We start from the raw sequence: 13975 nt of genomic DNA on the forward strand, positions 1-13975 counted from the left end.
GTTAAACACAAATCTAGTAAAATCATAAAACGTATGTCTTGTTCTCAGTACATGATGTTTAAGTCCTTGGACATTGTACTTTGCTCAAAAGACAGAAAGAGCATAATTCTGTACGTTAGCAGAAAAACATGATCTTCATATGAATCACAATTTATGAGCTTATGATTGTAATTAAAAAATGAAAAATAGGATGAATAATATGAAAATAAAAGCATAATAAAAGTCCTCCACTACACTCCTCCCTTTTTATGATTTATTCATAACTTCATTTACTGTCATCGTTACGTAGCTCTAGTTATTACCCTTAACTATAGTGTACATAGAGTTCTGTGCAGTTGTAAAAGCAAAAATGCACACACATAGTATGATCATGAACCTCATTTTTGAAAGAAGAAAAATAGTTAGTTTTCTTGAAGAAATTGAGCACAGTTAGAGTTGGGGTCGTGAGCCCTTGATGATTCCGGATTGAGCACAGTTAGAGTTGGGGTCGTGAGCCCTGAGCACAGTTAGAGTTGGGGTCGTGAGCCCTGAGCACAGTTAGAGTTGGGGTCATGAGCCCTGAGCACAGTTAGAGTTGGGGTCGTGAGCCCTTGTTGATTAATTTCCTTTGTAGGTTCGGGTTTGGTAGGACCACACGGTGCAGTTGTGCCAAGCTATCCTGCTTTCTTGTTTGAATGAAATTATCTTAGTGTCTAAATTAATGTGGGGTCTCAAAGCTGGTGTTGTAATTACAGTTATTAAGCTGCAAGCGTCGTGTCGATTACCCACATTAAAGATGTCGTGTGCGTGTGTCCAAACCAAACCCAGAATACTGGAGTCGTCCTCCAACACCTTGTGAGCTGTTGCAGTTCTCTCGTATCGTTCTTCGTACAAACTTGCAGGATACAGGGGTCTGTGGCTCCCTCCAATGCGGAAAAGTGGTCCGTAGCATTCCACTAGTCGTCCTCCCTTTGGTTCACAACTTGCAGTTTCGGACCAACCCTCCGGCAATGGGCAGCGTGCACCCAGGTGGCACGCTGTGCGACCTTCACGGCGGTGTGGGTCGTCAGCAGAACCTGAAATGGCCCCTCCCACCGTCTCGCCTTCCAGGATTTCCTCCTCAGGTTTTTCACCAACCCGAAATCTCCTGGTTTGATGTTGTGCAAAGGTCCCTTTGCGGGGCGTGGTAGTGCTGCTTTAACCTGTTTTGAGATATTTTGAAGGATAGAAGGCATAGAAATACAATACTGCAACATGTCATTTTCATTTCGAAGGGTATCACCTGTCGCCCTGTGTGGCTCCCACCCCTTATGTGGTGGTGTACCAAAAAGTATTTCAAATGGGGACAATTTTGTTCGGTCTCTGACCCTCATTCTCATGTACATGAGTACCAGTGGTAAGCACTGAACCCAATTCAATTTTGTTTCTTCACACATTTTGCTTAGTTTTGCCTTGATGGTGCCATTCTCTTTTTCCACTGCACCTCCACTTTGTGGATGGTAGGCACAGTGATTGGTCAAATTGATTTGCAAAAATTTACCCACATCTTTCACCACCTGAGCAGTGAAGTGTGCTCCATTATCACTGGAAATTTTGTTTGGGATTCCCCATCGGGGAATAATGTCTTTCAACAGCATTTTTGTCACCCCAGCACTGTCTGCATGTTTGGTGGGCGTGGCTTCAGTCCACTTTGAAAACATGTCTGTCATCACCAAACAGTAACGTTTACCTTCTGCTGGTGTCAATTCAATGTAATCCATCATTACATGTGTGAATGGTCCCTCAGGAAATGGGATGCCCCACAGGTGCGGTTTTTACCCCTCTTGCAACATTATTACCCAGACATATATGACAGTTTTCACAATGTCTCTGTGCTACAGGAGAAAAACCCTTTGTGAACCAATTCTGTGCCCTGGCTGTCAGCATTCCTCCTTTGGACACATGGTCTAAGCCATGTGTCAACCTAGCAAAATGGGAATAAAAGTGTTTAGGTAAGCAAGGTTTTTGATTTGGACCCATCCAAATCCCTTCAGGAGTTTTGGTAGCTCCACACGATTTCCATAGAGCTATTTCTGTTGGGAGAGAAAATGTTTGCATGCTTATTAGTTACTCCTGTGCTGTTTCAGCTTCCTTTTCCTGGGAAATCTGTGTAAGAGAAAAATCAACGTTAGTAGAAATGAGAGATGCTTGCTTTGCCGCTGCGTCTGCGCGTACATTGCCTCTGCGTCTGCGCGTGCATTCCCTCTGGATACCACGTCCTGTTCCTTGGTGTGTGCTTTGAGTTTACACACAGCTATTTGAGAAAGGAGTAAAATTTCCTCTAAAAGAGAAACAAGCAGTCAATGTAAATGGTTATAGATTGATTAGTAGCAATTTTACAAGCTTGTGTTAGTGCATGCAATTCAGCCACCTTTGCGTGAGGTGGTAAGCATCCGGATTCTACAACTTCAAAGTCAGACACAACTGCCCACCCCACCCTGTTTATACCTCTGTCATCTCTGGAAGAGGACCCATCCACATAGTATGTGAGGGTGCAATTTGGTATGGGTGTGTCAGCCAGGTCAGGCCTTGGTGTACATACTTCCCGTAGAGCAGACAAAACAACAATGTGGTGTACCTTCATCAGGTGTAGGTAACAATGTCGCCGGGTTTAGCACTGTACATCTTTCAACTGTGACATTAGACATTTGTAACAATGCACAGGAATAACGCAGCCATCTTGCTGCAGACAAGTGAGATGTGCGCTGTTCGAGCAGTATATGAGACACATAGTGAGGAAACCAACAGACGCAGCTGTGCGTATCCCACAAACTCACTGCTGGCTTGTACAGCTTTCTCTGCAGCTGCCACTGCCCTGAGACATCCCGGTAGGCCCCTGGCCACCGCATCAAGACGACCTGAAAAATATGCAACTGGTCTCAACTTGTCACCGTGTTCTTGCAACAAAACAGATGTCATACAGCCATTTCTTTCATCCACAGTTTGAATAAAAGGATTTTTTTTTGATCTGGCAGCCCCAAAGTGGGTGCCTGCTGTAATGTCTGTTTTAGTTCCACAAATGCCCTTTCAGCCTTCTCTGTCCACTTTACCTTCTCTGATGGTGCCAAAGGTTTCTCATAAATCATGTCATGCAATGGTTGTTGCATCTCAGAATAGTTAGCAATAAAAGTCCTGCAATAAGATGTCATACCCAAAAATGACATTACTTGTTTCTTTGTAATGGGTTTTGGTACGTTAGCTATCGCCTCTATTCTCTTTGGAGAGAGAGACTTACCCATTGGTGTAATTTCGTGTCCTAGAAAGGTTACTTTCTGGACAGAGCACTGTACCTTCTTGGGGTTGACCTTGTGGCCCTCCTCAGCTAGATGAGTGAGCAGCCGTATGGTGTTGTCTGTGCACGACTGCTGAGTCGGTGCCGCCACCAAGAGGTCATCCACATACTGCAATAAAGCAACATCATCATCCAACACAAGTTTCTGTAATGAACAATGCAATGCAAAGTTGTAAATCGTGGGGCTCTCGCTGTACCCCTCAAATGTAAAAGTAAGCGAAAACTGGCTATCAGGATGGACAGGAAACACTGAAAGATGCATTTGAAATATCCACTACAGAAAACCACTGACCGTCAGCTGGTATCTGTGAGAGAATTGTGTAAGGGTTCGGCACGTTTGGTGCCCTTACCTGCACCGCAGCATTTACTGCTTGGAGGTCTTGAACAAACCTCCACTCTGTGGGCTGACCTGCATCTCTGACCTTTTGTACAGGAAAAATGGGTGTTCTCACAGGTGAGTTTGGGCAGGGAACAATTATCCCTTTCTCCAATAAGGCCTCAAATACTGGCCTTATTCCCTCAAGCGCCTCCCTTTTCAGAGGGTATTGAGGTTTACATGGTCTGTAATCACTCTTTGGGGTGATAACTACTGGTTCACACCCTTTAATCAAAACCCACATCATATTTATCTTTAGCCCACAGGTAGTCAGGTACTTTGTCAAGAACCTCTTGCGGTAAATCAATGCTAGCACACGTCATGTGTGCTGGCAAAATGTTTTGTAAATTTGAATCTGCAGAAACAGCTTTCTGTATTATAACTCTCTCTCTCTCAGCAATGAAAAAAAGAAACACAACTTCTCCTGTGTGCTGTTATCTGCACTGAGAACTGCACGTTTTCTGACAACATTTCCCAATCAACAGCCTCGCTACAGGCCTTTGCAAATTCACCTGCTTTTTCCCATGGCTGACTGGTATTTTTTGCAATAGAAACATGGGGTACCGAATTTTCAACATCAAAAATTTGTTCTTGCTTTTCTGTCAATTTGAACGAGTGCCACACACCATGAATCATTCCAGCATATATGGGTTATAGTCAAACCTTCTATTTTTACAGAGAACCATTTCTATGAGCTGTGCAATGCATGTTATCAGCTGGAATGACCTCGCTGGCTTGTGGCAATCTTATCTTCCCTTTCAACATGCAACTCTTCTCTCTGACAGGCCCATTCATACACATACAACAGAGAGACACACACATAGATGACATTCTGGGATCCCAACAAGAAATATTCAGGCCTTGGTTGTTACATAAGATGCTAGCATTAATTTTACACATCAAATCCCTCCCCATGAGGTTTACCGGACACGCGTCAGATAAGAGGAACATATGCATAAACTTGTTACCGTCATGCATACAACAGAGTGGAGCAGTAAATTCTTCCCTCACTATATGCCCCGTAGCACTCATACAGTAGATGAGTTAAACTGCCCACTCAAGGTGACAAATGGGAATTCATCTTTGCGTATGACAGAGTCAGTTGCATCCAGAGTCTACCATAAACAACAATACCTGTCCCTCAACCATTATTTCTTATCAATATCAAGCAAAGCAAGTTCTTCATTGCACAGAGCGTGTCTTTCCCTATCATACACATCAGAAAAATCAGAATCAGCAAGCAGATAATATGGCATTTGAACCGCAGAAAAAACAAGATTGGACTTACCCGCCTCTGTACGATGCTCCCCTTCCCCCTCCTGGCTTCAGTCGCCCCTTTCTTTACTCAGGTTTCCCGCGCCCCCTTGGGATTCCCCCTTGGGATTCCGGTGTCCCTTGAGTTTTCAGGAAATGGAAACATTGGGTTTTCAAATGTCCTTTCTGTCCGCAATACCAGCAAACATTTTCTTTCGGATCTCCTCTCCTCTTCTCTCATTCTCTCTGCTGCCCGTTCTCTCGGGAGTGTTGTCCTTGTGAAGAGAAATTGCGTTGGTTATGTTGTGGCTGTGCCCATTCTCCTATCTTGGCAAAAGCTGAAGATAGCTGTTTCTCTGGTGAACGGCTTCTCTGCTGTTTCCTTAGGCCTTGCCTCCCGTTCCGTCTTTATCTGAACATCATCTTTGTTCTGATTCTGGTCCACGTGGCAGTTCTTGCATCGGCGGTGGCGGTGGCGGGGGTGCAATCAAGTAGTGCTTGTCGTGCTGGCTTTTGTATCTGTGCGGCTTGTTGAGCTGGTCGTTGTATCTGTGCGATTTGTTGAGCAGGTGGTGGTGGAGGGCGACGTTGTGGAGGGGGTTGGAGGTCATCGTCCAGAAGCGGTACCCTTGTGTATTGGAAAATGTACCCCAGGTGGGGTACGTGCAGGTGCATAGGGAGGAGGAAAAAAAAACAGAAAGTTAGGTTCATCATGTAATGAATCTGATGTAGGAAAACATTTGCTTAATGTTTAGCTCTGACTTAGTCTGAGTCAGTTCGTCCTTGGTCTTTATCTTACTCTGTGCTCTCATTTCTCTGCCATCCGCAATGATTTTTCCCTTAATAAAACGAGTGCTTTTACACTCAGTGTTCCTTTAGGAGGAAAATCATACCTTTTCTCCCAGATTTTACGCTCTCCAACGCCCCCGTGCCCTTTGATTTGATCACTCGAGCATACACACCATTTTCCAGATCCATTGACTTTGTACTCCCTTTCGAATTACCCTGACCCATGGTCATGAACGAAATAACGCTTACCGTATTATCTATTCAGATGCCACCACAACGGTTCTTTTCCAGATTCCGTCAGCTTTGACTTCAGAAATGGTTGAGACTCTCCCTTCCCTTAGGCCTGGGGTACGGAGCCCGAGACCTCTCGTCTCAGGGGTGATCAGTCAGTCTCTCCCAAACCTTCTGAAGTCTTCAGCTGTGGAATCCGCATCCTCGTCGCCATTATTGTCGTGGAATTTTAGCCGCATCAAATAATACTCACTAAGAGTCAAAGTCAAGGATCACACAGACACACTGTCGACAGAATTTTCTTTGTCTGAATTTTATATATTCTGCAGAATAGGCTCTCACTCCCTGGTGCTAGAAGTCTAAACCCAAGAGCCCCGATCACAAGGTTGAACACACATTTATAGTAAGATGCTGAAATACGTACAATCATCCGTTTCTACGTCATTTAGAAGATAGCCTTCAGCTGTCAGTGATTAAGAACATAAACAGTTAAACACAAATCTAGTAAAATCATAAAACGTATGTCTTGTTCTCAGTACATGATGTTTAAGTCCTTGGACATTGTACTTTGCTCAAAAGACAGAAAGAGCATAATTCTGTACGTTAGCAGAAAAACATGATCTTCATATGAATCACAATTTATGAGCTTATGATTGTAATTAAAAAATGAAAAATAGGATGAATAATATGAAAATAAAAGCATAATAAAAGTCCTCCACTACACTTGTGTGAGACCAAACTTAGCAGTTATGTGTTTGAAACTTTAGAATGTACAGTAGCATCTATTTAAGTATATATCTATGGTCTGAGCTGTTTTAAAGCATGAAGAAATTACTGTCACAGGAAAATTTTTTACACATGGTATTATGATGTTCAAAGATAAGTTTTAAGTGATAAAATCATCGACTACAGGGGGACTTTAAAATCTGTATATAATAACAATATTGTATTTGCTTTAAGAGTAAACATCTTTTAATAGTTAATAGTTTTATAAAGCGTATTATTTTCTTTTACCTGACCACTAGAGCTAGTTGCAGAGGAGAAATTGTATCGGGTTATTGTGAAGGTCAAAGCAGATTGCTGTTTACCAAGTAAAAGCCACTGAAAACTTGAACAGTGTTTTTAGCTAGTAATGTTATTTTAAAGGGATAGTTCACCCCAAAATGAAAGTAATGCCATTAATGACTCACCTTCACGTCGTTCCAAACTCGTAAGACCTCCGTTCTTTTTTGAAACACAGTTTAAGATGTTTTAGATTTAGTCCGAGAGCTTTTTGACCCTTCATTGAAAATCTACGTCTAAAAACAAACTGCTATATAGCACCAAAAGTGGTTCTTTGCTCGTAATCATAGAAGAACCGTTTTTAGTGTCTTATAGCACCGGTAAAGCACCTGTAAAGCACCTGTGTAGAACCAAATAGGGGCCATATAGCACCACATATGGTTCTACATAGCACTATATGGTTCTACACAAGTGCTTCACTGGTGCTTCACCGGTGCTATATGGCACTAAAAACGGTTCTTCTATGATTACGAGCAAAGAACCACTTTTGGTGCTATATAGCACCGTTTGTTTTTAGAGTGTACTGTCCATATCCAGAAAGGTAATAAAAACATCATCAAAGTAGTCCATGTGACACCAGTGGGTCAGTTAGAATGTGTTGAAGCATCCAAAATACATTTTGGTCCAAAAATAACAAAAATTAATTATTCAGCATTGTCTTGTCTGTTGTGAAGCGCATGCGTGAGACTAAAGTAACGTGACTGCAGTGACTCGGTTGATGTACGACGCGACTGACGTGTTATCTGGTGCGCCCAAGCTGTTTTTTTTTTTGTGCACGCTTCGTTTACAGTCTGAGAGAAATGCACGCTGTAAGTTTGGAGAAAAAAAAGACTTTGCAAACATGTCTAAGGATAACACGTCATCCATGTCACTGCAGTCACGTGACTTTAGTCTCACGCATGCGCTTCACAACAGACACGAAAGAGAAGACAATGCTGAATAAAGTCATAATTTTGGTCATTTTGGACCAGAATGTATTAATGATATTATTTTCATTTTTCATTTTTGGGTAAACTATCCCTTTAAGCTTTACCATTGTGGTTTTACTTTACTGTAGTAGACTTGGCCAGTGAGTCCACAATTGTTTGACATCTCCTGCCTATTCCCCTAGAATCAGACCCACATGCTGTACATCATAGATTGAAAAATAGATAATAAAATATTATGAGATTTTATACAAACTTTATTTTCCATGATTTAAGGTTCGATGTATAGTATAGTAGTATAGTAAGACATGTATAGGGTTATTTTGTGGAAAGGATCTGTGTGCTCACCTCCGTAGACATAATTGAGAAATAAAGGACCATAAGGGATTTGTTGGTTCTCCTGGCAAAAGCGCACGTTTTGATTTAATATTGACACTGTAAAAAGAAGAGAAAGAAACCTTCTGCCCTACAGTGACCCTTGCTTTCACTTTTAGACCCATGATCCTTTGTGCTTCTCTGTCATTGATGTTAAAAAACCAACACAAACTATGCCGCCCTCTTAAATCAAACTCAAAATCACACTGTCATCTTTACACCTTTAAATGTAATTTTCTTCTTCCACCCATTCATTTTTATTGAGAAGTGGGTTAAATGCATGCTGTTAAATAGGACCTGCCTCTATATTGCCTTATTCGGCTGCACTTTGGCTCTGCAAAATGCATTAACCCGAATTCTATGCCAGCCACCAACACAGGGAGGATTTCATCGTGCCGAAACCTCACTTAGCTGAGAGCAGTACTGCAATGCAGCTTTTCACAGTCACAAGACCATAGATCCACAATATCACTGAGATCTCAAACGTAACGTATAGAGAAGCACAGACAGAAGACGAGAAGAGAGTGAATTTGTCTGACAATGTTAATCTTTTCAATATAAATCTGGGATTAAAAGCAGAAGGCCCTGTGTAATATATATATTAAAAAAAATTGTTAAACATTGTTAGTGTGAAAAATTGTGTACATCTATTACACTACCAATTTTGTTCACTAAAGGTTTCAATGTTTATGTTGTTTTACAGACTAATAGAGAAGGTAGAGCATTATAAACTGGGTAACAATTGATTAGACGAGCCACCATCTTAGCTTTTGTAAAAAAGCCATTGCACATCTGTGTGTCAGGTTAATACTGGTTTGCGTTGAAGCTGTATACAGCCTGTGGTAAGGCTAATAAACAATATTACTGAACCAGTTATTATTACTAAAACTGGCTATTTTATGATAGTGTGCTGCCATTTTATATGGGTAACATTAGAGCTAACACCACAAGGGTCATAGGATCAATTCCCATGCATGGATTAATAAAATGTACAGTTGTACAGGCTAATATAAAGATAGGATACATGCAGGCAATGCCCTTATATCACACATATAAAGTGTTATTTTGTGGAAAGGATCTGTGTGCTCACCTGGCAACATTTTAGCTGGTTGTCTGGGTGGATAGTGAATGGGTGCGTGTGTATTTACAGGTATAATTGAAAACATACACAGTATGTATATGATAAATTGTGGGCCATTTCACTGAATCGGTGCCATTTGTAACTTTTTTAACACTAAATCTAATAACACACATTCTAATTTTCAAAATGAGTATTGCTTAATCTCAGATAGCTAGTTTATTTTTTAAACATGGTTTCTTAAGGGAAGATGGAGGCATTTTGGTAACAGTACTGAACATTAAGATTCACAGTCATAGAATCAATATCATAAATTATACAGAAAAGAAACTGTATAAAAAAAAGTATATTTTTGATCTTCACATGGCCTTCAGATTTAACTTCCTCTTGAAAATGGGACTAGATTTTCAGAGGGGGGAACGTGTTGGGTAACAGGACTAAGTGAAATCCTGGGGACATGACTAAAATGTGCATTTAATCTAAAATATTATGACAAAATTGCAAAAAATATAAATATTTGAAGAATTTTATGTTTTATATTTAAAGGTAAAGTATAGACATGGAGAGCAGGGGCGGATAAAATGTTATGGCAACTCATAAATCATGGCCACACACACAGATGATCACGTTATATAAATGAATATACACTTTTGTGTGTGTGTGTGTGTGTGTGTATATACATATACAGTAAAAATATTTACACTAGTATAATTCCAACCCCAAACATACAGTACCCCTAAAATAAAGGGTTTTGCTGTTTTAGAAAATCAATACTTATTGTTTTACATTGTACAGATGCTTTAACTTTGTGGTGCATTACATTTTTTTATCAGTATGTGTTTAAACCCATGACCTTTTGCACTGCTAATGCAGTGCTCTTCCTGCGCTATACAAAAGTAATTATTGAATTTCAAGTTTAGGAGATTGTAATGATAATGCATTTGTTAATTTTGGATGTTTTATGAACTAATGCATTATGTCATGTTTCTGTCTGTAGGCCGGCTCATGACATCAGTTTGGAGGAGTTTGATGATGAAGATTTGTCTGAGATCACAGATGACTGTGGCATAGGCCTCAACTACGACTCAGACCCTTATGAAAAGGTACGAACATTGTACTATTTACAATGCATCTGTTCTACTCTTTGTGAGGAACATTTATTACGTTCTTTAGGGCTATCGTGTTCAAATAGTCAGTTTTGGGGATTGGCCATTACTTTGGGTTATATTTAACCCAGCATTGGGTCAAAAAGGGACGAGCCCAGTCGTTGGGTTAAATGAACTCAGAAAATTTCTATATGTGACCCAACAATGGGTTAAAACAACCCAACATTTTGGGTTGAAACAGCCTATATTACAACCCAAGGGACTGGACTTGTTCCTTTTTGACCCAATGCTGGGTTGAAAATAACACAGTATTTTTAGAGAGTATGCACTGAAGAAGGCCTGATAGCCGAAATGTTCACATTTCTCAACATGGAGAGTCATTGTAAGACTTTTTGATACAATTTAAAAGGATGTACACAACAAAAATCAAAACATTATACTGTATAAAAGAAAAGGGTGCAATGTATACAGCTTCATTATATTTTATGAGTATGATGTCTCCATTGAAACCTGGAAAACATTAATTTATATATTTGCTCCTACCTAGTAAATGAAGTGACAGTACATATGCATTTTATTTGGACAAAAGTAATCTTAATAGCGCTAAACAGTTTTCTTTAAGATATTTACTATTAACAAGTTGCATCACTGTACGGGGGAAATGGCAACAGGCAGATTGGCTGCTCTAGTCCTGCCTCCCAGTAAAAAGAGCCAATCCTCAATCAGAATCCTCTGAGAGAGGTACTTTGAATTGACAGGTCTTGTTTGTCATGCTCTTATGCAAAAATGGCGGTGGTGTGGCGCGACTTCCTTAAGTAGACTTTGGTTTTACTAGGGGTAACAGCTGATGCCCAGTCAAAAGAGTCAAATTACCTTTCTGATTTGAAATAAAAATGATGTATATTACTTTAGGTGGGTGATTCTCACGAAAACTTGGTTTTAAACATGTCAAGCATGAAAATGTAAAAATTGCTTAAATTTCCTTTTTTTTTACCACCAGACATTGAAAAACAAAGTCTGGAGTAAATGGGAACTTTAATTTAAAAACTTTTACTTATCATTTAACACTTTTTGTAACATAATTAAAAAAATTAGTCCTAAAAAATCTCATTACCGCAACAGTCAGAAAACATCAACACTGACATATTTTCAAAATCACATGACAAACCTGAAAGAACATAATTTGGAGATTCTGCACATGCATTTAAAATCAAAGTATTATGCTTCTATTAATTAAATTAACATTTAATAAGCATCTGTTGCGGTAATGATAATCAAAATGTCGTGTAAGCATTCTGAAAAGACAATATTTCAAATTAACTGTAAAAAAATTATCACCTGGTAGCCATCTTGAAGTAACTGGTCCATGTGCTTGGTCACTCAAAATCAAACTTTATTAAAATTCTGTATGTGTGCTTAAACTGTTCTCAAAAAGTGTTGCGGAGGATGAGAACATCAGACATGGACACATAATTTTCCTAATTTTTCTTCATTATTATTATACATGAATATTCAGTAAATATTTTTTCTGTCATCTAAAGTAGTCTAGCAAAACATCCATTTATTTTTTTTCTTAATATTTTTGTGTTAATTTGATTAAATTACAACATAACGCATGTTCAAACACAGCCGGACACATTCCGGTAATGAGAATTTCAGCAGAAAATGAGATAAAATTTACAATTATAAATTCTTATGTTGAAATCACACATTGTGCAAGGTAGAACACAGTATTGTGTTAATTCTGATGCTTTTTAATGTTACTATATTACACATTTTAAAGCTAAAATCATTAGTGCCGTGGTGTTTCAATGGTTTCGTGAGAATCAACCAGGTATGTTTCAAAGTGTGAGCCATGTAATTCTCTACACCCATCTGAGATTTTACTTTAAGTGCTCTGCCCTTCGGAGTGAGAGGGGCATAGTGATGATGAATCACCTGCGGTGTGAATGGCCTTCGCATTGCATTGATGCCCAGTGTGGTTCTGTTATAACATCACAAGACATCCATTAGTCATAAGTCAGTTCAGACTTTAAAGTTTTTTAGTTTCTAAAGTTTACTGATGTCTTTTATTACTCATTAAAGTATGCTCAGTATAATATTGGTAGAGAGGAAAATGCAAGCCAACATCTCTTTCAAAGAATCAAACTCAACAGGCTATCAATGCCTGGAGGCTGAGCAGCAAGTATATAGTGTTTGTTTTTAATGTTTATATTTAGATGTGGTTCATCCCACTATTGGAAATAATGACATGAGTCTCCAGCCAGGCATGACAAAAAGCTCATTTACATTTAAAAAGCCTCCAGGGATGACATGATATATATATATATTCATGTGTGCTCATGACAGTACTGTGTTGAATTTAATGAGAGAGGAACTGAACATCTGACTCAATCCGAGTCACTTTGATTCTTATTGATGTTTCTTGCTCATTTCTTTAGAAGGATTTAGGAGCATTTAGGTGTTTTTTAAGCACACTATGGCTTAGTTCACAATGCAGGTCCTAATGCCCAGTTCGTTTTTTGCAAAAATCTGATTTTTTGCGCTGTTGTTCACATTATCATTTAAAGGGGACATTTCACAAGACTTTTTTAAGATGTAAAATAAATCTTTGGTGTCTCCAGAGTACGTATGTGAAGTTTTAGCTCAAAATACCATATAGATAATTTATTATAACATGTTAAAATTTCCACTTTGTAGGTGTGTGCAAAATGTGCTATTTTTGGGTGTGTTCTTTAAAATGCAAATGAGCTGATCTCTGCACTAAATGGCAGTGCCGTGGTTGGATAGTGCCGATTACGGTATTATCCCCTTCTGACATCACAAGAGGAGCCAAAGTTCAATGAGCTATTTTTGCACATGCTTACAGAGAATGGTTTACCAAAACCTAAAAGTTACTGGGTTGATCTTTTACACATTTTCTAGGTTGATATAAGCACTGGGGACCCAATTATAGCAAGATCTGGAATTTTTTTATGATATGTCCCCTTTAAATGCGGATTTATATGAACTTGCATTGCAATACATCAGATATGTATCTGATTTAGTAGCACATGAAAGAGGCCTGTGTCTGATCTGAAAAAGTCAGATTTGTGCCATTCGAAAATCAAATATGGGTCCCATTTGGGCAAAAAGTCGTATTGGGCCACTTTCGCCTACAGTGTGAACATAGCCTATATCTTTCTTTCATTACACTATGAGTTAATATGGATCAAGTGTGTATGAAACATTGCATTCCTTTTGCATTCCTTTTGTTTTATTTTTTTCATCACCTTCAGAGTTCACTCCTGTTAGCATTGCATTGTGACCGAATCTTTCATGCATGCTAAGGAGCGTCACATTTATGGCTGACGTCAGAGGTATTCAAACCAAACACAACTTACAGATTAGCGGGCCAATCAGGGACACAGAGCTTTTCAAATCCGTGCGTTTCAGGAAGAAAGTAAAATGAGCTACAAAATTTTGGAA

General features: G+C 39.3%; 1 protein-coding gene across 3 annotated transcripts in view; it reads left to right on the forward strand.

Annotated features, from left to right (window-relative positions):
* Window positions 1-13975, forward strand: part of mapk8ip2 (mitogen-activated protein kinase 8 interacting protein 2) — a 49032-nt gene that overhangs the window by 13987 nt on the left and 21070 nt on the right. For all 3 annotated transcript variants that reach the window (XM_055174484.2, XM_055174486.2, XM_055174485.2), the window contains one exon: window positions 10399-10504. In XM_055174484.2, coding sequence (XP_055030459.2) covers window positions 10399-10504 — 106 coding nt within the window. The remainder of the gene's footprint in view (window positions 1-10398; window positions 10505-13975) is intronic.

Source organism: Misgurnus anguillicaudatus, chromosome 15 (genome assembly GCF_027580225.2).
Source record: "Misgurnus anguillicaudatus chromosome 15, ASM2758022v2, whole genome shotgun sequence".
NCBI lineage: Eukaryota > Metazoa > Chordata > Actinopteri > Cypriniformes > Cobitidae > Misgurnus > Misgurnus anguillicaudatus.